The sequence below is a fragment of the Tachysurus fulvidraco genome, chromosome 8, assembly GCF_022655615.1.
Source record: "Tachysurus fulvidraco isolate hzauxx_2018 chromosome 8, HZAU_PFXX_2.0, whole genome shotgun sequence".
NCBI lineage: Eukaryota > Metazoa > Chordata > Actinopteri > Siluriformes > Bagridae > Tachysurus > Tachysurus fulvidraco.
Window position 1 is genome coordinate 11,667,849 of NC_062525.1, and position 25,113 is coordinate 11,692,961.

At 39.0% G+C, this 25,113-nt stretch overlaps 1 protein-coding gene and 1 long non-coding RNA gene across 2 annotated transcripts; both read right to left on the reverse strand.

Moving 5' to 3' along the window:
• Positions 1-1,118: 1,118 nt before the first annotated feature.
• Positions 1,119-24,340, reverse strand: waca (WW domain containing adaptor with coiled-coil a). The gene is made up of 13 exons (XM_027177556.2): positions 24,093-24,340; positions 23,865-23,898; positions 22,937-23,129; positions 19,153-19,241; positions 12,718-12,833; positions 10,763-10,887; positions 7,599-7,844; positions 6,431-6,553; positions 5,185-5,333; positions 4,955-5,070; positions 4,298-4,541; positions 2,847-2,974; positions 1,119-2,652 (listed from the first exon to the last, which is right to left on the reverse strand). The coding sequence occupies exons 1-13, from the start codon at positions 24,131-24,133 to the stop codon at positions 2,583-2,585; spliced, it is 1,674 nt and encodes a 557-aa protein (XP_027033357.1). The 5' UTR covers positions 24,134-24,340; the 3' UTR covers positions 1,119-2,582.
• LOC125145343 lies at positions 13,947-19,143 on the reverse strand. Its single transcript, XR_007143708.1, has 2 exons — positions 17,360-19,143; positions 13,947-14,693 (listed from the first exon to the last, which is right to left on the reverse strand). It is a non-coding gene; the product is annotated as an uncharacterized LOC125145343 (long non-coding RNA).
• Positions 24,341-25,113: the final 773 nt, after the last annotated feature.

The following is a 25,113-nucleotide window of genomic DNA, read 5'->3' on the forward strand; positions in this document are numbered from 1 at the left end:
AGAACTACAACTGGTGGGCTCATCAAGTTCAATTGCGCGTAAAAGCTGTAGATCCTTTTTCTTTAAAACAAAACATTTTTCATTACCCATGAACAGATAAATAAGGTAAACACGGGTATATGGATTTCTGTTTTCTGCACTGTGGAAAACAATAAAGAAGCAAACTAACACATCACCATGATTAAAACTATGACCAACTGCAAAATGCTGAGCACCTACTATATCTTTTATCCTGCCGGTAAAATCTTGCTCTAGTATCATTAGAAACTTTAATCTATAATTAGTAAGACTGATGAGGTACAAAAATTAAACCAATGCATGCTGTAAAAAAACATCTGTATGATACATTTGGTATTGATTGTTTAGTATATGAATGAAACGTTAGTTTGCAAAAGAAACAGAATTGAAGAATTGGTCTGAATGGCTGTGTGGATAAGTGAGTTTTTTTTTGGGTGGGGGTGGAGTTTGGGGGGGCACTGAAGGGGTGTGAAAGGCCTGCAGCTCTGTTTACAAATTTCATGCTGGTAGTTCACACCTTTAAAGAGTTACAAACTGTGAGAATGAGACAGATGTAAGGGAGTGGATCAGGAAAGAGGTGCTCAGACTCAGCCGTGATGGCACCTAAAATAGAGACTGTCTGTGTGGAGACTCCAACTTAAAATGCATAATTAAAGACCATTATCTTAGTATTTTCTATTCATTTGTAATTGGAGTCTAACTGGAGTAACATTACCCAGACATTTTAATGACTCAGAAAACCGAGGAAAGGATTTAAATGAAATAAAACTGCAAACTTACACAATCCCATAAAAAAAACTCCAATCATCAGTAACATTCAGCATGAACTGTCAAATTTAGTGCCTATACGAATTGTAAACTGTAGCTCATTTAATATGTGGATTGTTCAAGAATTTGTTTTACAGCTAGCTTTGGGAAAAGCAGACAAAACTACCTGTCCATCTATTCGTTCCCAAATTCTGGTTGCTGGCATAACTTGGGTCCACTTTTCCTTTTAGACAGAAGAATCAGTGCAAATCTGTTCATTAATTTTGATTCTTCACATATCCTATTCAACGACTAAGTAAAATGCAAAAAAATGATGAACATGAACCAAGATGTACTTTTAAGCATGTTTATTACAATACATACATTTCACATTTGACCTTCTGACCCCAGGTGGCCCTGCCCTGATTCTGATATGGAGGAGTTGGTAATGTCCAGTCCTCAGCCTTGACTTTCAGCACTAAATTTCCTACTAGCCGGTAGCACTAGCTCCTCTCTGTCCAATCAGGGTCCAAAGGAAAATGTGTGACAATAATTTATGAATACAACATATGATATACTAGTAATCACTGCAACTTTTAATAAAACTCTTTTTAAACTCCATTATTAATTAACGACTGTACAAAGGAATGAACTCTTGTTTTAATGCAAGCTGCAATAAACTTAAAAAAAAAAAAAAAAAAAAAAAAAAAAAAAAAAAAGGAGAAAGGAGAAAAAAAAAAAAGGAACAAATTGCCAGAAAGGAGGAGAGGATTGTTCTTGATATCAACTAGACTTCACCAGGTTCAGAGGAAGCCAGTTTGGGAGGGAGGCAGGCAGGCGGGCATTTTAGATCGAGCTGCAGGAATGGTGCTTTATCCTCATCACTCAATGAGCAAAAGGATCTCTCTTTTCTTTTTTTTCAGATTCACTCCTCCAGTACAAGCAGGCACTGATGTTGACAAGGGGCTCAATAGGGCCATTGGGGCAGAGACCACTGAACCATTGTGGACAGACATGATCCAATCCCTTTAAAAAGGATGGGGCTGGGGGAGTGAAACCTTTACAGTGCAACCAGAGAAAGCAACAGATTGGGGTAAATGTCAATTAATCATTTATCAACATTACACTTATTCATGTGCAGAGAGACAGAAACAAACCAGACAGGGTTTAAAAGGGGAGTGTGCGCAGTCAGAAGACACGGATATGCATGTGTGTGCGCGTGTGTTGTGGTCAATTTTACTAGATGCCCCTACTGGATCGTCCACCACCCCTCCCATCATGCACGTATAGTACATGCTCAAGGCAATGGCTCACCAAACATTTTCTGACAAGCATGTTTCAGAATTTTTTTCAAAGGCAGGTTTAAAAATCTGTAGTCAGATTTTTTTTAAACATACGGACATCTGAAGACAATGAATGCCCTCGACTGGTGTTGGTGCTGATTAGGTTTCAATTTTTTTTTTTTTACATTTGGCTGACAAAAGCTTTTCTGATAGGCATGGCTTCCCATTGCTTCATCTACAAAACTTATTTACAACATGGAAATAACATCTACAAGAAATCTACATATACACGGCCCCTGGCAAGAGCAGGTCCCAAAACATCTCCACCACATCTGGCCCACAGCCTCTACCCATTATCCCCCTCCCTCGCTCTTCAGTCCAAAGCTCACTGCAGATCCTTTTGTGTAAGACTGGACCAAGAGCAGAACAGAACGTTGGTTCTCCAGGGTTCTGTGCACGCAAATGGACTCCTACTCATCCTTATACCTTTGCTGTCCTTCTATTCAAAACCCACACCAAACAAACCCAGAGTTCTCAAACCATGAAGGAATTCTGATTCTTCAACTTTTCAAGTTCTTTAATTTGTTGTCTCAAAAAGAGTATCCTGAGAGGGGGAGAGACAGAGAGAGGGAGGGGGGGGGGGATATAGCAGAAGATATTAATTTGTACATTATTCTGACAACCACAAGGATTGTTATTTTTCTAGCTTCAGATTCTGACAGAGATTTAATAAATGTTTAGTGTTTTTACACATCTTTTTGTTAGAGATATCCAAACTAAATGGAAGACAGTGGTTACCTCTGTTCACGCAGTGTGGCCTGGATCTCACACACACGCACAAGTGAGCGTAGGTTCTTCAGCTCTGTACAGTTCTCGGACATGTAAATGCTGCCCATGGTGTGAGCCTCTTCACGTAACCGTGACGCCTGAGAACACACACAAAATAATGTAAATTCCATTCATACCATGAAAAACATCTGTAGCTTATCTCAAACAGAGCAGAGCTCAACAGAAATGAATCTGAGTCAAAATGAACAGTCTAATTCACAGGGTCAAAGATCAACTGGTTTTCAAGCTCTGCACTAGCACTCGGTCCATCACCATCATCTCCACTATTACGGCTGCCAATCATAAGATTGTGAGAAGGGCTTTTATTGCTGCTAGATCATTGGACTATGATGAATGTCACAATTGTAGTCCCACTGTTAACCAGAAGATGGCAGTCCAAAACAACAATTATACAGCAATTGCATTAGAAACCGCAACAATCCCATGCCTGAATTGATCTCTACTTCAGTATACAGTAAGTTATTTGGTTGCCATCAATTTTGTGTGCTTTTGGGGAACACATTCACAACAGAGACTAATCTGGTACAGCAATATAACTATACATACAAATCACTCAATACCATTTAAATCGTTCATTAATAATTATTTAAAAAAAAAAAAGGTGATCCATGTTAAAGTCACCCCCACAGCACTGAAATGCAGTGTTTTTTTAATGATATAAAATCAATTTTATTATCCTGTATGAACTAAAGAACATTAAACTGAATGATCTGTATTCATTTTTATATACATGTTTATTAACAATGAACAGAAGTCTAAACTGACTCCTGCAAAGTTTCTAATGTGGATGGCAAAAAGACTAAATATGAAAACAGTAACAATATATACCTCAAGCACCATAGACTTGTTACTTCACCACAGTTGGGGTAAGTTTAGCCTGACGAAGTTTCCACCTCCACTTATTGATTCCACAGAGCCCTACTTATAGAGCCCAGCACATTTCAGTGATTTTGCCGAGTTAATAGTGAATTAATCAAGTTTCATCGTGCAGAGACATCATATAAATTATTATATCAGCAGCAGAATATAATGCTTTGCAGAAATCTATAAATTTGCTGTTTACAGCTTACTGTATCATGACATCAAGGTTACACCACCTTCACACTAATACTGGGTATGGTCTCCCTTTTCTCTAAAAAGCTTCATGGAATTGAGGTATTAACAATGATATGTATTAACAGGGCCAAAGTGTGCCAAGAAAACATTCCCATCACCATTACACCACCTCCACCAGCTTGGATTGTTAACACAAAGGAGGTTGGGTCCATGGATTCATGCTGTTGGCAAAACTGTATGCTAGACCAATGCTAGAGTCAACTTCCTCAAAAAAGGAACATTTTAAGAGTCACTGTATAATACACAGTTTGCTGTCCAGCAAACAAGACAGGAAAGCAAAGTACCTGTTTCTCGACATGTTCTGCAGGCCAGCCTTGCACATGTTTAATGAGGTTCTCGTTAAAGTGTGCCGCCAACGAAGGCGTGAAGGAGCAGGATTGTCTGGCCGTGCCTGTTCCAGCCGGTACTGTAGCTGCAGGCCCTGCTCCGGTCCCCGCGCCAGTACATTGACCTCCACCACTGCCATTATTACTGCTGCTGTTACTGTTTCCCACATGGTTAGGAGCAGGCGAGGGGCTTCTCTGACTACTGTGGAAAGAACAGCACAGGAAAGTTAATAATGTAAAGTTAAAATTTGAAATGAAAATCTTCAAATGTTCATCTATCTATAAAATCCAAACTGAACAGAGCTTGAACAATAGAAACGGTTTCAGTACTTCATATAACGTACACAGATGCATAGTTTACAAATGCAGTTCCAGAACTGACCAAAAGATGGCAGCACAACACAAGCAGATAGGTTCCTTTCCCCAACAAAAAATGATTCATACATAGGCAGAAGCAACACTGCAGCACTGCACATGTCTAGTGTACAAGATCGCAGGTATAAAATGTCACTCCCACATCAATGCAACTGGTGCTCAGCTTCTTGTCAAACCTGGGATGAGATGATAGTTATAATGTGTAAATATTGTGTTTTTCTTTCATTGAGAGACACACACCTCTGCCGCTGCAGTGTCCGTGGGGAGTTGCTGTTGTCATGGTGTTTATCTGAGGGGAGGGGCTGCTGAGATGAGGGTGGGGGAAGAGAACTGGTCTTAATCCCCAGAGCATTCACCTAATAAAGAGAAAGAGAAATGCCAAGAGACAGTGAGGGGAATGATGGTGTCACTGTACCACTTGGCATAAAACCACTCGAATTTCAGCTTAAGGCAGCCCATATTGTGTGTACCTTGGTCTGAGATGAGACAGGTGTGGTGCTCAGGGGGGGTTTCAGGGGTGCAGTGTTAGTTTGAGGCGTACTGATCCTAGGGGAGACATATGACCGCGGAGATGAAGCATCTGACGTCAGGGACATTGGAGACTGACTGGACTGCTGGGCTACTCCAAGCAAAAGAAGAGAGACAAAGAAGAAAGAAATGAAAATCTTTTGTGACTAGCTTATTATTTGCATCATAAACATCACATTTCCATTTTAATGTGTTTTTTGTGCTTCACTGTTGATATTTAAAAAAAAAAAAAAACATCGCCTCAAATAAATTGCTATGCCCTGTCAGACTGAGTTTTGGGGCACATACAAAACCGAACATCTAATGATGAATAAAAGCTAGAAAACAAGCAATTTATATATATATATATATATATATATATATATATCTGTGTATGTATAGATTGTGTGTACACTAATTAATATATATATGTATGTATGTATGTATGTATCTAGATAGATAGATAGATAGATAGATAGATAGATAGATAGATAGATAGATAGATAGATGGATAGAGAGAGAGATAAACATACTATGTGTAAATTTATAATAAAATGTATAATATATAAACGCATTTTTTCCCAACAATTCCACAACTGTAACACCACAACAATTAAAGACTTAAAGCCCTTTTGTCAGAAATAATCACTTAAATATGTATTACGCATGTGCCACTGACTTAATGTTCTCACGTTCTCATGTTCTGCACACCAAACTGTGGTCATCACCACAATGGACACATCACTTAGTTCACTTCACCAAAAAATGAGGAATACATTAACAAATGCAGTTCAATGTTGATCGTGTTTATCAATACATAACTTCCAGTGTTGGGTGTTAAGGTAGATTTGAGCTAGGTAGGATTTAAAAAGTCCAATGAAAAATGTTTTTCTGCAAGCTGAGATGCTAGAAATGCAAGTGCAAACAAATCAAATTGTGCTTAAATTTACACCATCGCTAAAGAGCGTGATTGCAAAACTGCTGAGTGCCAGAAACACAGCTAAGGTTTTACAGGTCATTTAATCCAAATGAGGTTTGTACAGAAGAATATTTTGTAATATATCTAGAATATATCTTTTAACACAATGTAGTGAATCACATTAAAACATGAACAATCGTATGAAGACATGAAACGTACATGACCGAGGCCCTGGGTGAAGTGAGCAAAGAGACTGAATATCCAAGTGCAAGTGTGTGTTTGTCTGATACCTTGACTAGAGAGCTGAGCAGCCTGGGAGAGAAGTGTTGTGATGTTGAAGGCAGATGGACCAGCAGTCAGGAACTTGTGAAGCATCGACTGCAGTGAAGCCTGTGTTACTGCAGCTGTGAGAACTACACACAGAAAGATAAATCAGAATGAGAAATTGCTGTTACCAAGAATACATTTTTTAAATAAATGAGTTTCTCAGGGAAAAATATACACATATAGGTTGTAGCTGCACACTGTCCAATGAACACGACAAGGAAAGTCAGAGGGGCATTTCTGTGGTAGTTGTGAGAAAACTAGTGATCTACAAGGCACGAGCAGCAAAATGCTACTAAAGATTCACAAATTTATAATAAAATTACCAAAATGTGTCAGGACTGCTTACCTACTTCATGGGACACAAAACTATTACCACAGCAAGTTAGCTTTTTTAATCCTGACAAACAAACAAAAGGCTCTAATAATGTAATCTTTAGAGAGCTAGATGCAAACATTCATGACATAACACCATATAAAACACTTCAAAAGACTTGTTAAGATTCAATGGAGGGATCTCAGATTGCACTATTATAAACCGGCACACTAAAAAATCATTTATTGATTCAGTCAAACTTAAACGGTGGCTTTTTTACATGGCTCAAAGAAAAATATTGTAAAATTGAGCTACAGATCAGCAAGAAAAAAGCATTAGTGTGAGTGAATAGACAAATATTTCATTGTGTGATAAAATCAAAATATCAATCAAAATTTGCAACAACATATATACAAGCTGCCAGTCAGTCATGACACTACTACTAAAAAAAAAAAAAAAAGCAGACAGCCAGAATCAGCATGGATACTTGGTTATGTCACAGCTCACTAAGCAATGGAAGCAGGAAAAAAAACCCCCTGCCGGATCATGGCTAATTTACTGTCTGCCAGTCTGAAGGAAAACAGCTTCAGGGAGTCTGTTTAAATGTCGCAAAACAGACACTTGGAATCAGCTTTCCAAATGCAAAGTTCCAAACTAAACAACATTTAGCACTAAGAAGCAGCTGTCAAAGACACCACGCCAAGCTGTTGCTGTACCAAAGAGTTGAGGGACAACTAACTCTGCCAACTACGGTTACTTGAATGCATCTTATTTTTTACGATCCTTATTTTTGATTTCATACAGTTCTTAAAGGTTACCTTCATTGATCTTGGCCATATCCACACTGGCATTGTTCAGCTGCAGTGCCGTCTGGAGCGCAGGTAGAAGCTGCCGTAATAGGGAGGGGTCTTGCAGGATAGTAGGTGTAGCAGGGGACTGCATCACCGGGGAAACTGTAGAACTTGACGCGGAGCTAGTGGGGTTGGTGCCACTTAGCCCAGACACAGCAGCAGAGGAAGAGGACGGGGTGAGAGAGGAAGGCTTTTCTGTGGCAACTACAGACTCTGCATAGGATAAAAACATTAATACCATTGTTAAAAAAACAATCACCACCACCATTTCACACGTACTGATGCTTCAGAAATGCACATTAGCATAACCAAAAACCTCAAACAAGTTATTTAAACAAGTTGTTGACGGTACACGGGTGACGGTACACCAACATTTTTAGAGTCTCTAGCAATGCAGAGAAATATTGTCCCACTCTTCTTTACAGTGTTTCAGTTAAGGTCAGGACTTTGACCAAGCCATTCCAATACCTTGATTTTTTTATTCTTTAGTAATTCAGATGTTGTTCTGCTGCTGTGCTTCAGATCATCCTGTTGCATGATTCAATGTCAGCTCTGCTTAAGCTGCTGGACAGATGGCTTCACATTTGTCGCAAGAATATTCTGGTAAAAAAGTAGAGCTCATGATGGTCTCAATGAAAAGAAAAAACTCCGATACCATGGCAGCAGAACAAGGTCATGTCCTTACTTCTTGACATGATGCAGACACACTTAAAAACCGCAAAGTGAAATTTCTGCTTTTACAGAGGTAGACGATCGAGATTATAGGTTATAGAAGCTGATTAATCTTGAGCTTTTACTTCATAAAACACCTGACTGCTAATTCCTCTTCTAATGATTGTACAAGCAGGAACAATGTACATCCCCCTCATTTAGGCAATTATAAATTGAACTGAATGATGTTATACTTCATCTTCCCAATTTATAAAACTCTCAGGTCTTGTTAAAACCTTTGACCAAATACTGTACAATAAAAATGATTTTATTATAGATGTCATGGAGTTGAGGGATCTGTGGAACAGTTACAGACATACAGTGAACTATGAACGCAGCCATGAACTCTAAATCTACCTCAGCAGCCTCAGTCAAAGCAATTGTTGACATTTTCTTGAAAATCTTACTATTTATAGCTTGTGCATTGACTGTACTAAAGAGGGAAAAGAGGTTGGGCAGTACCGCAAAAAGGTGATTTAAATACAAGGACAGTTAATTAAAATACGTCTTCTTCAGCCACTTCCTTTATGTCACTCCAAGGTAACTATATCCGGCTAACTATATAACCAAGGTAACTATATTCGGCTAAAATAAGAAGTTTAATCAAACTCAAATTTGAGGACTTTTTTTGCTCAACATAGAAATACACAAAAGATAAACATTCACCCATTTACTATGACAGGGATAAAATTGCTGAAAAGCAATGTGATCCACTGAAAAGGACATACAACGGTATGCTGAAGATGGAGGTCTTATACCACTTTGTCTTTGACTAAGCGATTTATTAAAATGTACTGAGAAACTTTGAATAGCTTTCACATTTGTACTGAATTTACAGGACATATATGCTCAGAAGACACAAACCACACAGAAAGTAATATCACATAGGCAATCCCTTCTGCCGTTAGTCTCTACAGCAGCTTTTGTTGGCCAAGAACCGTTCAAGAAGGTGCCTGATTGACATGTAAATGAACCAATCATAGTTAGAGTTTTGTTCAGCATTATGTTTATCAGAAAGTCAACGTCCACACAAAAACAGACCCGGTCTTCAGCCGTGGACTGTTCATTTAACAAAAGTCAAACAAACCAATAAGTCCATCCTGTGAACCTCACATCAATTGGAAACCCAGTGTTTAGCTGATCATTATAAGCACCGACTGTCACAGTTGTAAACATGATAGCTTCCTTCTTTCATAAGGGATGTAGAGAGTCATGATGGTTTTGTGTCCAGGAGGACAAACGCGAACTACAAATCTCCCAGAAATCCTGAAGAATTCATCCAAACAGATAATGACAACTTCAGAACTCATGAAGTGTTTCACATTGTGTGCCACATGCATCAGACCACCAACCAACAGTTTGTGGATGTGAGGTTGAGACTACGCATGAGCAACAATGCCTTTACCCTGCAATCAGCTACACACCTCGGCACAGAGTGATTATTTTATTTATTAATGTATATCAAAGCAAAATTCTTAAATCTGATGAGTCAGAAGGTGTGAATAAGTTCTGCACACAGGTTTGCAGAAAAACAATGTTATTAGGAGACATTTATTTAGAAGTGCTGGAATATAAAATTTGTTTTGTAAATGCTAACAGCCAAAGGGCTTTGCAAATTTTCCCAGCACATCTTACCTGTCTCACAGTAAAATATCAGTCTGTGCATTTCTGATGTGGGGGGAGAGGGAGGGGGAGAGAGAGGGAGAGAGAGAAAGCAAAGTAGATGCTGCTTATGTGCTTAAGTGACAGGGACTAACGTATCTTTCAGATACTTTCTTTACCCAATGTTATTTAATTATGAACCATTAAAATGCACATATGTAAATATATATGTAACATCATTATGTTAAAAAAAAAAACTTTAGTTTTTAATTAAAAATGTAATGCTTCCATGCTTTAAGAGCACCGGCGCATCCGCACACAGTGTTCGAGAGCAAAACAATTCCTATATCAGACCTTTAATCTAATCCTTGCTGGTTTTTTTTGTGCCAGAGAGAATCACAGCAGAGCAAAATTCCTAATCCTGAATTAAAACTGAGCATACGTTATTAATACATTTATGAATAAACGGATATGTATGCCCTAAGACCGGACGACGTGCTACCATAAGAGTGCAGAGCAGACATCAACTTTCCCTTCCATTTGTCGATTGTTTTATTTCTATACCACCACCACATGAATTTACTGCTGACTGATCAATAACAGCAGCTTTGGAAACAGGATTAAGAGAGAGACCAGGAAAAGCCTGATAAGGAGGACACAGCACTTGATATGTTTGTAAATTGGATATGGCAATAATTTGTTAAACATGAAGCTTTTCTGCAGCAATCAAGCACATACTAGAATACTGCATACTAGAATACTACTTTTCAGAATAAAGCAGCTTTGTGATGAGAGGTGCGACAATGGCTGATACTCACTAGTAGGGGTGAAGCTTGTGGGAGCGGCCTGCATCGCTTCACGTCTGTAGTCCCTATCTTTAGGGAAGCTATTGACCACCGCTGTTGCTGTTGCCATCTTGGATGCCTCCTTTTGTCTCTGTTCTCTGTATCATGTGAGAGAGGAATAATAAAATAAAAGGGAGGAAGTGCTTTTGAAACAGTGGAAAAAATAAACAGCCCTCTTGAAAAGTCTGATCGATACGGTTTTGTTCAAATAAGACAAATAAGTATATATAAACACTGGCTGTATCCAAGTACCTGTACTGATCTTTAATTGCATTTCTTCAAATGGTATCATGTATACTGAGCAAAGATATGCAAATAAAGCCATGAATTATGCTATGGAATGTGGCACATTATACTGGCAATCACACAATCATGAGTCTTAATCATTAGTAATGCATTAATATGAGAGTACATTTACACCCTTATCCAGAGCTACATACAAAAGTGCTTTCAAGTCTCAATCAACAAACACATTGACACTGGTTCAATTGGTTACAGACTTAGGATACCGTCAACCTAAAACTCTTAAGGGTGGTTTTTGTTTGTTTAAATATACACATAAAACAAACATTGAAAAATAATAGCTAGTTTAAGTGTTTCAGGAAGAGGTAGATCTTCAAAATCAGCTGTTCAGACATCTAGGCAAAGTTCATTCCACCACCTCGGTGCCTAAAGAGTAAAAAGTCTTGCTGTATGCCTACCTCTTATCCTAAGAGATGGTGGGACCAATCGATAATAATGTGTCTAAAAAGTTTCAAATAACTTGTCCCGCAGCACTTTTCAGTTAAGATGACCCGCCTAAGCTCGGAAGCCCTACCACCTTAACTAGGTCGTCCCCAAAAAAAAAAAAAAAAAAACCAAAGCCGACAAGTGCATCTTGGAGAATAGCGCAGACTCGCTTCACACGCGCCACATGGCCAAAATGAGAGAAAGACGTGGGCCGTCACTGACTAGAAGATAACTAGCCAGTTGATAAAACCCGTGTCCGCAAAATTTTTAATGTTGCTTTATTTATTATTATACGTTATTTAAATTTTATATTTAGTGTTAAATAAATAATTGTTAAATGTAGTAGAGTCTGTGGTCTATCTCTTAAAGAAGTGCCGCCCCGCCGCTAGCCCCATCCACAGCCCCGCCCACCCGCCGAACCCTAACGCCTTAACTAACAAATGTTCTGCGGGAAACCCTGTTATTATCCCAATTTTGTAATCATGTGTGTCAATGAATAATATACAGAAGATTTAGTTTTTTGTAGCATCTCACTAGTATCCATGTCAAATCCACCACCTTTAAACCAGAATCACTATATATGCTCAGTAACCATAACAAAGAACCCAAAGAGTGCACTACATAGTGAATAGATGATCATTTGTTATCCAGCCACAGAAAGAAGTGACTGCACCTCTGCCCTCAATGTCTTCAGTTTTGGCCCTAAAGATTAAAGAATGGATACACTTGGACAAAGTACTGACTCTCAGCACCTCAAGCTCAACAAACGTCTAAGGAGAGGGACAAGTATCAGTGGCATATCATGGATTCACACCAACATAATGAGTACTAAGTCACCACCCCTTCCTGACAACACCATTGATCTACACGACTACCTACATTCAGTGTGGACATGGACACAAAAACAGGACCAAGGTAAAATGGTTCTGGATTCAGATAAGTAAGAACTGTACCACCTGGTGTAAGATATGCCAGCTTGCATTGGATGTGCCATAGGTGTCTGAGGATAAATGGACAACTTGACATTTATCTTGACTCATCTCACATGAAGCTTTACTGTATGTCTATACCCAGTGGCAACTCATAACTGCAACTTCTTATCAGAAACTAGCGCAGCAAACAAACCAAAAACCACGACAAAAGACGACAGCTGACTTCCTGTAGATCAAAGCGACACTATAGCAGAAGCATTTGTGTACCTCTCCAGCCATTCTTTGGGCTTCTCCCACTGCGACACTTCTGTTCTGCAGTTGTAGTAGTACTTCTTCCCTGAAGAGCTGATGTGTTCTGACCAATCATCTGCAGGGTCATATGCCTGAGGAGGCAAAGAAAAACACTTAAAAACAAAACAGATTTTTAAAAGTATGACCATTATTAATGTTTTCTGTGTACTGTTTTCTTAAGCTTGTTCTCCACAGGCATAACATCAAACACATGCTTCACGTGAATGAGGTCCTGGGTTCAAACCCTTGCACATCCAAGAAAAAAAAGAAAAGAAATCTTTCTTGGGCGAAGTGGTAGCACAGTGGGTAAGGCGTTGGTCTACACATCGACAGGTTGAGAGTTCAAAACCCAGCACCACCAAGCTGCCTCTGCTGGGCCCCTGAGCAAGGCCCTTAACACTCAATAGCTCAGTTGTACAGATGAAAAACAAAAGTCTCTCTGGATAAGGGCATCTTCTAAATGCTATAAAATGTACACAATTTCAAATGCATGTTATGCAAAAGTGTAAAACTCCAGCTTCCACATGAGATTTGACCGTACCACTAAATCCGCTTTAACAGAACTGTTTCAGAAAGCAACAAATCGATATTTGAAGATACCACTAAATCGTCTACAAAGGTTGGATACGATTGCAATAATAAGCAGAGTTCAGGAATGCGGTCAGGTCTGAAAGGAAAGGAGAAGGCCGAGCTTGTGGAAAAAGTACTGCATGTGCACACAGAGGAATGGACACAGTAACAGATGAGCTCACAGACTGAGGGCAGAGAGTTGTTTCCATCTAAATACACTTTTGTTGATGCTGCACTTTTGCTGATTTGCCTAAAAAAAAATAATAAAAATCAGTCTGTACAAGTTTATCCCCTCTGATTCAAAACCTCAACCCACCTCATACCTGCATTTGATCCCCACTTGAACTGTTCATGAAACTGACAGCAGATTGTCCAAATGAGTCTTTAATCGTAACGATTAAAGTGGGTGTGTCAGATTGGAACGTGTATCGTGTGCTTTGATGTAAATGTTTAACGGAAAAACACTACTGGTTCTTTCTACCCAGGCAGCAGGGGTAATTGTCACCTGTCAAACCATTCACATGGCAACAAACGTACGTGATATCGACGACAGAGCGGATGACCACTTCAAAAGCATCAGAGATAAAGACAAGGAAATGACTTTGCTACTACTACATAATTGAAATAAAATAGCATTTCTGTTTTTAAAAACTATTTATTGTTCAATAACAATTGCCAGTCCTTTTGTCACGATAATGAATTTATAATAAATAATAATGAACGTATTATTGATTGAATCACTACCATCACAATCGATGAAGTGTGCCAACGTTAACTGCTGTAATTCACATTCTTGTTTCTGGCATAATCATAAACCAGCATGCATGGAGAGAACAAAGGAGAAATCAATGAATCAGAGGCAGACAAGTGGTAGAAATGGAGACAGCCAACATTACAGAAACAGAGGCATGAGGAGCTGGCAAGAAACTCGGGGAAGAAGAATGAGGGGGAGGGGAAGTTCAAGAGAGCAAAACAGAAAGCACACGAGGAAAGAAGTCATATCCTGATGCAAGCGTTTGTAATATTTGGTACAGCAGATTCTGGCACCCCTGCAGAATATTTTACCCGAAATCCCGGCCAGTATTTAACAGTGCTACAAACCAAACCCAAAAATCTACGCTCTCCACATGATGCAGCAAATGGCTGTACAAGAAAGATCTTCATGCTCACAGGACACGATCATCCAGCATTCCATAAATAGCATTTTTCACTGGGAGTTATTACGTCAGCTAGACAGATGTTTAAAGATACAGAGTGATGTGTGCTGTTGCATGCAATCTCCAACAGGATTCAATAGCAACACGGTTAAGGGTAAAGGGTTACATCCCACATGGCTTCTGATTTACAATCAATTATGGAAAAGAAACAACTGCGAGCATTTCCTGCAACAAGACAACAAAATAATTAATACACAACAAACAGCTTGAAAAAGATTTTCAAAGGCAATCTTGGTCTACTGACTAGAATATACTTACAATTTTTACTACTAATATATAAACTCTTACCATTCTTTTGTTTCTATTTAAATTTAACAGAGTAACTATCTTGTTGATAAAGCAGTGGCAGTTTTATCCTTACTACACCGGGTTACAGAAACCACACATCCAAAGCAAGAAGGTCTGAAGAAGAGCAGGAGCTTTTTACTCCGCTCAAAGAGAAAATGATTTAAGATAGAGCATATGAGTAACTAAATATAGCACAGTCTCAAATCTATTCCCAAACTCATGTTAGAAGGAATGTGACACACCGTCACCCATTTATCAAACCCTTCAGGGTAATCTTCCCCAAAAAAAAGTTGCACAGCTTCACCTTCCACAGAACTGCTTCAATAGATGTGCTGTAAAATTCTGTGCAATATAAGATCAAATAAATAAAAAAAAATGTAATTGATATCAAATAATATAATATTAGGATGGTATATAACATTAAGGATAATGATATAATATGATGATTTTAAAAAGACGTACTGCAATTAGACAGCAACACTACAGAAAAGTACATTTACTGTACTGAATTTCTTGGTCTTGTTATTGCATTGTTGTGGATTCCTGTAGAAACCACAATTCTCACTAACTGAATTCACACAGGATTTTCTTTAGACTAAGAATTAGACAAAAATCGTATGTATTCTGAGATCAGGAGACAAGAGTAGCCAATTCGGGGAGCTGATTCCCCAACTTACAAAACAAAAATCACCATCATCATCATCTTACTTTGTGTAGTTTGTAACCCTGAACTAAAGTATCAGCTATTCATAAATTTTATGTTATGTTGCGCTACTGTGCAAAGATAAAAAGGCTGGGTGTTGGGTAGAAGCCTTAAAACACTATTTTGAAACGATCTGCACTCAATGTCCGATTTATAAGGAACACTGTTCGAGAATTCATAAGTGAGGTCTTTCTAATCAGCCCATCATATGGCAACTCCACATACAGGTACAGGTCAAGAGCTTCAGTTTGCATTTAATATCAGAAAGAAGAATAAAAGCAACCTGCGTGTTTGATCGTTAAATGGTCGCTGATGCCAGATGGGCTGATTTGAGTATTTCAGAAACTGCAGAGCTCCTGGGAATTTCACAGAGTCTCTAGAGTTACACAGAATGCTTCGAAGCAACAGTTCTGTCAGCAGAAATGCCTTGTGGATCAGAGATACCTGAAGAAAATGGTGTGATTTGTTCATGATGAGCAGAAATGCATCTCTGCATGCACCGAAAAACATCAAACCTTGAAGTGGACAGTCTACAGCAGCATAATGCCCCTTTTCCACCAAGGCAGTTCGAGTGCTGGTTCGGAGCCAGAGCCTAATTTAGAACCAGTTCTTTCTGTTTCGACCGCCAAAGCACCGGCTCCGAACCAGGAAAAGTGATTCTTAAGTAGCACCAAAACGTTGCTAGTCTAGACTTAAGAACCGCTTGGGGTGGGAGCTGGGCTACTGTTAGCGCATTTGATAATGTACCTTAGGTATACTAAATGTTTAATACACTTTTACTTTACCACAGTATGATCAGTTATCAGCACACATGATAGTAGGTAGCTACATGCTAAGGCTAATTTTTTTTCCTGTGTTAACGATAAAATAACGGTATGTACTACGATTACAACCTCCATTTATACAGATTACACGGAGCTTACGGAGCTGCGTTAACGTTGCTGTGACACGTATACAGTGACGTCACACTCGGCGCGGTGATGGCTCTCTAGCCGGTGGAAAGGCAAACCGGTTCTTAGAAGGTTCGCCAGTGGAACCAACTTTGAACCAGCACTAGCGCTAGCTCTGAACCAGCGCCCGGTTCTTTCCGGTGGAAAAGAGGCATAAGACCACACTGGGTTTGTGCCCTTAACAGCCTCAGCTTCTTGTTCTTGCCGAGGAGTAGAGCCTGAAGTGGTGATCTGCTCTTGTAGCCCATCAGTCTTAAGGTTCAATGTGTTGTGTGTTCTGCAAAGCTTCTCACTGCAGTTGTAAAGATTGCTTATTTATGTTACTATACACTTCCTGTCAACTGTCTCGTCACGCTTCTCTGATCTTTCTCGTCGGCTAAGTGTTTCAGCCTGCAGACCCTATTCTCACAGGATGGTTTTGGTTTTAACAACAATTCAGAATTAACTCAAAATCCTCAAACCGACCTATCTGGCACCAACATCAATACCATGGTTAAAGTCACAAATATAATTTTCCCCACTATGATCTTTGACGTGAACATTAACTGAAGCTCTTGACCTGTATCTGATTTTATGACCGTGCTGCTGCCACATAATTGATTAGATAACTGCATACATGTGTTTCTAATAAAGTGAATTATGAGAGTATATAATATCAGAAATGGTTAACTGTCTATTTAAAGAAATGACTTAACACGCTATAATAATTTATTACAATTAGATTACTGAAGATGTTCACATTTCCAGGTTGGAGGGAAAGAAATCTGATTTTCTGCCTTCAGATTTTTCAGGGCTTAGATTGAATATATATCCAATATCTGGCAATGCAACATGAATTAAAAAGGTCAGATCGAAATTCACGTGGCTTTTTCTCCCCGACATGTACGCACATATCGATGATGATTCAGTGTCAGCAGTGTGGCATGAAGCACAACAACAGCAGGAACCATATTCACTAGAAGGATGGAGAAATTGGCGAGTTACTTGACATTTGGGAATCAATTCATGCAAAACTGGGAGAAACCAAAACAAAGTAGTGTTTGAAACTATAGCCTAAAAAAGTCTATAATCACATGCAGGGTGTTTCCAGGGACAAGTGCCTTGTGGGTATGAATATGAAGAGCAACACAGACAGATCTGATCTGAGTAAAACATGGAAAGCTTGTCATGTTAAAATAACCTTAAAGCAGCACTATTTTATCTTCCTGCTCTAAGGTTACCAACACTATTACAGAATGGACAGATGGTCAGAACCCAGGAGGAGGTTGACAAAAACAGGAAGGGACTGGAGTCTCAAGACATCACAGCAAATGGATGCAGAATGCTGCAGTCACCGTGACTTTCCACACAACTGTGCTTTCCCGTCTACTCGTTTTCTTTAGTTGTCAGCTTTGCCAGTTTATAGTGAATACTCCACCTGTACCCAGGGGCATGAAATACTACTCTGTTCTCTATCCTCGTCCATGCAAACCCTAGTTAAGTTTATTACAGGTGAGAACAGTCCAGTCCTCACTATCTAAAAAAGGTTCCCTGGTAAAGTCAGTTTAATTTCCACCATGTTTCCTTTTCCCTTTCTTGCTCTAATAACTTTGAACATACTGGAATCCATCACTGCATCTATGCCTCCTGCCTGGTCTCAGCACATGTACAATACCCATACACACAATTTCATCAAAAAATGACCTTGAAGGCGTGTGTAGTAGCATTTTGTGGCTCGAAAACTGCATTGCTATTTTGCTGTCTCAAAAAATGTGAGCTGAACTATAAATCGTGCATAAATAAAAAGATGAATGTAACAAAACAAAATGTTCCAGGTATTAGCAGAATTTTCCAGCAACTATTTTATCAACTTCGTTCCTATATATATATTGTGTGGTGTGCAATCAAAGCAAACTCAGCTAATGACCAAAAAGAAGAAAATATTGCTCTGATTTAAATTCAGCTGCCAGATTTGTAGACTCCAAGCTTTGAATGCAATAGGCAATATTTCCTGCATGCCATTTTGTCCTCTAGGCTTTTTACCCCATTCTTTAGAACAGCAAATTGATCATCATTATTACCAGTACAACAACGAATGTGTCCATCCAAGAAAACTACTTTAATATTCTGACCAACCAAACAACGTTTACGGGTGCAAACATGGTATACTCAAACCCTGGGAACAACCATCAACCCCAGGATACTGGCAAACCTCTACCAACATCCAAAAGTTAAGCAAACCTGTCCAATTGGGAAACTAAATTCAGAGAATGTTTATTTACCACTACGATATAAATGCAGCACCATCACAAAGAGCAAGGCATCATTTTTGTTTTTTTACAACAAAATGCGGTGTTTGTGTGCTGTCCCAACGCATGTTTTCCGATCACGCTGAATGTTCGGAGTGTGACAGATTACATGTTTTAAAAGCTCTAGCAAGTGATCCTATCAAGTGGAATCACTAACAGCACTTAGAGATCAATGTTATAACACATGTCAACTCTGTACAATAACAGACCCCATCCATTTCCTGTCTCTTAGATAGTACTGGATTATACAGTAATGGAGGACGGACAGGCCAAAGAGCATGCTTAAGCTTCAAAGCCAGCATAAGTACAAAACAAAAGCTATATGATTTGTCTTTATTTATTCGACCATAGACGTGTGAGCAGGAGCAGCACGACACAGACATGGGGATACTTACTGTGTCGGATTTGTTGGGGTTGGAGTGAGAGTTGGAGCTGTGCAGAGAACCGTGGTTGTGAGAATTCTCTTGAGGAGAAATACTGGTGCCTGAAAAGTAAAAATCAAACAAAGAACAATTAAAAATGCCATTAACAACAAAGCAGAAAGAAATTAGACACCTACCTAGGCTCTGCCATAATCTACTGAATAATAAAAAAAATTTTAGTGGCTATTGATTAGAGAGAAATGGAAAGCATTTGTTCTTTAGCTGGAGATCATTTGACTAGTTAATTAAACATGTGAGCTGTAAAGCATCCTTTTCTTTGTCACACCTTACAGCTCAGTGACATTCTTTTCCCGGCATACCACAGCTTGTTAGGAGGCTTGCGACAGAGCACAAGCTCAAATCATGATACAGTGCCCCTGGAGCAGAGAAAGTTAAGAGCCTTGCTCAGTGGCCCAACACTGGCAGGTTGCTGGTCTTGAACACTCAGCCTTCTAATCAGTAACAGTAATCCCAAAAATTAGACATGTACGAGAACTTTGAACAAGGCAAATAAAGGAGCTAACGTATACAGGAACCTGAGGAGACCAACAGTCTTAACAGGTTAGAGGGAGATACACGTCATTTATACGTTACTCCTGATTGTTGCTGAATTCTCAAATCTGATTGGTCAGGTATTGATTAATTCTCTAAAACCAGCTATGACGGTAGTTTGTAATTTACAGGATACGTTCATATTAATGCACTTTATTGCTTTTATAGCAACAGCTCAATAGATCTAAGGATAGGGTTTACATGGGCAGTGATCTAACAAAATGTATGGAACTAACATTTCACATATGCATACGTAGACAGACAGATACAGACATAGAACAGCACACAAGTCTATCGGGGTTTTTTTTTTACATTTTAACAGCACAGTGCATCAAGAATATTAATACTAATAGTTTATTAGTCTTTCTATATAGAAACTACAGGCTACATAAAACAAAAAGTCAAAAAGACGCCTTGTGCATGCGTCTACGGCAGCACTGCCTGCTACATAAGGCTACAGCTGGCAACAAATCTGCTGTAAATCTGAAAATTTTATTCATATCCCTCTAGCGCAACGCAACAAAACTCAGACATAAGCCTCTAGCATGACTCGCACACAAGGAAGACATGCATCCAGACTCTTCTCTGCCCTGGCACCCAGGTGCTGGGATGAACTTCTCCTGTCTGTAGCAAAGGAACAGCTGAGTCACTGTCTGCCTCTCCTTGTGTTGTTAGATAGGACCTAGTACATCAAGATAGTACAGCAAGAAAAATATCTTGATATTTCTTAGATTTTGGTCCATTTGCACCAAGATGAAGCTTTGATGCCCTGGATAAAAATATCTGCTAAATTCTATAAAGGTTAATTTGCCGATTCTGTGAGTGTTCATAAACACAGACTATACTGCCCAGCTAATATCAATAATGTAAAATATCTTTCATCAGAATATTTGTATTAGCCCATGTTAAATTTACAAACATTTTTGAATCAGTTAGGGTGTCAACAGGAGTATACTGTAGCACTGTGCTGAAGCACCTACACATTCACATAAAAAAACCCCATCCGGTTTTTCCCATTAAACTCTGCACTTCTACAAACAATAAATATCACTCAAGATGCGACAAGAGCTTAAAACGTTAATACCGGTATAAACCGAGTTCATCTACTTTCACATCCTAGATACACAAGCTGTTGCTCACTAGTAGATAAGATGCATCTGCAGAATATCACTATGTAATAGAATTTCCTCTATTCGATAAATGAGAAACTATATAAACGTACAATAGTCACGTTTAGGAGGAAAAATAAACTTAGGATCTAACACAAGACCAGTGCACACTAGACATGTTCCAGGCACCTTCTTTAGTGTGCCACCTGCATTAAAAAAGGAAATAAATGAACACCAGCTGCATCAAAGACAAGTATCATGGCAACGAAAGGATAAGTACATGTGCTGCGCTGCCGTATGTTTTCATGTCATCACTGAGCACGCAGAACTCTGAATTTACACAATACCAGTCAGTCTCTAATCCCTGAACTTTATTTAAAATCTCCAAAGATGTCATGATTGTGCACCTGCAGTTTCACAGAGATGTAATGACATTCAAGACCAGAGGAAAAAAGTCAGCTAGGCTGCACTGCTTCGTGTCATTTACTGAGCTGTGTTGTAATTACAGCTGGCCCAACTTCAGCTGTCCCCGTCCTCCATGCGTAATTAAAAAGGTTGAAAGTTTGAGAGCAGTTTTCGGTATAAAAATTAAGGTGGCTTTAAGAGCCTGGTTATGTGCTGCTCAAAGTCTACTGCAGGTATGCAGCTAAGCAAATGTGTCACTACATTTCTTTTTAATTCCTTTAAACAGAAAGAAAGCGATGGATTACGTTTTAGCCGATACTGTTGAATACATTACTTTCTGGACCGTTTAATATCAATGACTTCAGATGTCAAGAGAGCGAGCCAGAAAAATGCTGTACATTTAGGTTTAGAACTGATTATGTTTAAATTAAAATAGCTCCATGGACATATGAGGGTAAACGTAAATACATATGAAGGAGACTGATGATCTGTCTGTATCCATTATGGCTGTGTGTTTACAGACACAGTAAAGCAAACAAATGTTCCTTTGCTTTCTAATGCTGTTTATTTCATGTAAAAAGAAACTTTTTTTTTTCCAGTTTCAATTCTGGCCAATAAAAAAAAAAAAAAAAGATTAATGACTATATGCTATTATGGTATAAAACAATGCAACTGAAGCATACAGTTTATATACATTTCCAAAAAAAAAAAAAAAAAAATTTGCATTCTTGACCTTCGAGATTGTAGACTACAAAAAAAAAATACAGTAGCACATAATGTCAAGGGTTTAATACGCTTAGCAACATGCTTAATTCATAATACATGTTGTCTTTGTTACTAATTGTACAGTAGAAGATTTCAGATGTGTCAACATTTGCAAGGAGAGTGAAACATTTGAATAGAATAAGAGGCAGGAGTGTGTATGCTTTCTCATCACACCAAAAGAGCTTGTATTTTATATCCTTCAGCACTTTAAACTTTCAAATGTTGTGCACCCAAGGCCAAAACTTCTTTCCTAAATCAACTCAGTTATTTTACAGAATATTTTCTAGAAGGTAAAAAAAAAAAAAAGGTGTAAACCACCCAGTCATATGTCTGCACAGTCTGTAAAGAAATTATCAGCAATTAACAGAGCTCCTCAAGTAAGAATTAGATTATACCAACTCTGCAATCTCTGGGGGAAAAAAAACTAAACTTTTACAAAAGGAATCCTTGGAATTTCTAATGCAGGCTTTGCCACGTCCTGTTTAAAAAACATAACGACAGTCACTATCGCTTTCGAACTAGTGATGTTATTGGAAATGGTGTCAGAACATGCTGCTCTAGTTCTTAGTTTTAGTAATTCAACTCATATCTGCTGTTTAGCACTTGTCATCTGAATTATGAAAAGAAAGTCTGTGAATACTTAAAATGTATGAACATAAGGGGTTTGCAGCTAGTCATTTCTGTTATGTCTACTTCAATCTAAACCGCAGCTACTGGATTCTGTCCATTGGTTCTAGATCTAGTTATTCTGTAAATTTGTATTTATCTAACTCAGTAACCTAATATAAATTTCTCACACTGGCTTGTTCTTCAACTTTATGGTTTAGTGTATTGCTGAGCTGGACAGGCTCTCAACACTGTCGTGTGGCTTATATGGACCGGTCCGTCTGACTGACATAGGACAAGGAGTGCATGTGTGATCGTACCTCCGTCCCTGTCTCTGGCTCGGTGGAGATGTGTGGATTTAGCTCTGCCGTGTGCGCTGTTGTCAGTGTGCTTGCTGTCAGGACTGTCAGATCTGCGCAACATCTTACACGGCGGAGTGCCATCGCTGCTCTCCCGCATCTTCTCATGCCTGTGATCACCACCTGGGTGACTCTTCGACGTGTATTTAAAAGTCTGCAAAGGGAAAGGCTTATTATGTCCCTGCCTTGAACATAATCATGAACTTTATTAACACCTTATAATCTATCTGTGTTTACATTCATAAGCATTCCTTTCAGTGCTTCTAGCAGAAGGTTGAGTCATGATTTGACTCACAGGTCAGAATGTTATTCAACGCAAGTAAAAAATTATGAAGATATTATACCTAGATCCTACTTAGCTGTTTAAACTATTAACTACTTGAATCTCAATGTGGATCGAACAGCATAAATCTGCCATGTCTTTATTAACAGTGCACGGCAGTCAGCTTGTTGTTTATAAACAACTCTTCTTTCTGCAATCAGACGTGTCACTGCTTGCAAATAATTAGTTTGCATCGATTAATGTATTTTAAACTACACCGTCAGTGGTATATATTTTTTAAGACATTCAGGCCTCATCTTAGCCAGCTAACTTCACAGCTTGCCGCTAGCATTAGCTTATGAAACTCGTTAATGTTACACCGTAAAGCTAACGCTAACTAACGCTAGCTATCGTTAGCTAATGGTAAATTCGACGGTCAGTCGGATCGCAAGCTAACTGAGAAGAATAAATGCAGCGGTTTATACGTCGTGTGTTAATTTTCGACAGAAATCACGGTGGATTTGAGACTTTTGTGAGTGTTTTGCGCACAGAGGCCTGTAATGCTCCAGAAGCCTGCGTCAGTGGCCCTTTTAATCTGATTTGTTTGAGCCTTTAGCTTAGCGATACCTGGTAGGGCTGAGAGTCCCTTCGGTCGTTGCACCTACAAATAGAAAAGAGAAAAGCGGTTAGAGACAAGAAAAACATCCACATTCGTAGTTCAGCGTTTAAACAACAGTCGTATACGCTTCATATGCTAAGTTTCTAGTTATTTTGGTTTGACTAAAAATGGCGGACTGTCAAAGAGGAGAAGGAAAAGGAGGAAAAAAATCGTAGTGAAAGAATATAAGTGTTTACCCATCGCCGAGTCTCGGTTGTTTCCTTGTATACATTACCATCAATGCCGTGTTAGTGTGTGCGGGAAGTAGATGTGAAAGACTGGTTGCTTGTTTTTGTTTTAGGATATCAAAGATCCGATCTCATGTATTATTTTAAGAGTTGTGGCTACGCGAGTCGCTCTCGGCCTGTTAGTCGGAAGAGCGCCCTCGGTCCATGTCCCTCTCCCACACCAAACTCTCAGCCTCGACATCGCCCCGCCCCTTCTCGCTTACATCCGGGCGACTCGCTTCATACATCGCCCCGCCCCTTCTCGTGTGCATCCGGGACCTTCACAGGCACATCGACTAAACTCGGCTGTTTTCGGTTATTTTCGTCGAGTTGTCCATAGCAAAGGTGCTTGCGCCTCTGTGTGGTTTTAAGGAGTGGGTCTCATTACCCAATTTTTACGTTGGTTTACTTTTTACGTGCATTTTAACACATTTTAAGGTCAACTTGATGAATATATTTCAATATTCATCATTTTTTATTCATTATATAGGAAGTCACATCAGACTTGTTCAATTGAGAGAGAGAGAGAGAGAGAGAGAGAGAGAGAGAGAACAGGGGAATAAATGCCTTTATTATCGCCACATATACATTACAGCACAGTGGAATTATTTTCTTCACATACCCCAACTGAGGAGGTTGGGGTCAGAGTGCAGGGGCAGCTATGATACAGCACCCCTGGAGCAGGGAGGGATAAGGGCCTTGCTCAAGGGCCCAGCAGTGGCAGCTTGGCTGTGCTGGGGCTTGAACCCAGATCCTCCGATCAACAACCCAGAGACTTAACCTGTTGCACCATTTAAATATATCTAATATTAATCTTGAATTTTGTTTTTATGTTTATTATATTAACCTTTTGTTTCATGTTTATATTCTATAAAGCTGCTTTGAGACAATGTCAGTTGTTAAAAAGAGCCGTACAAATACATTTGAATTTTAACTCATGATACATAAATATTCATATAATGAAGCAGAATCAGGTTTATTGGCCAAGTGT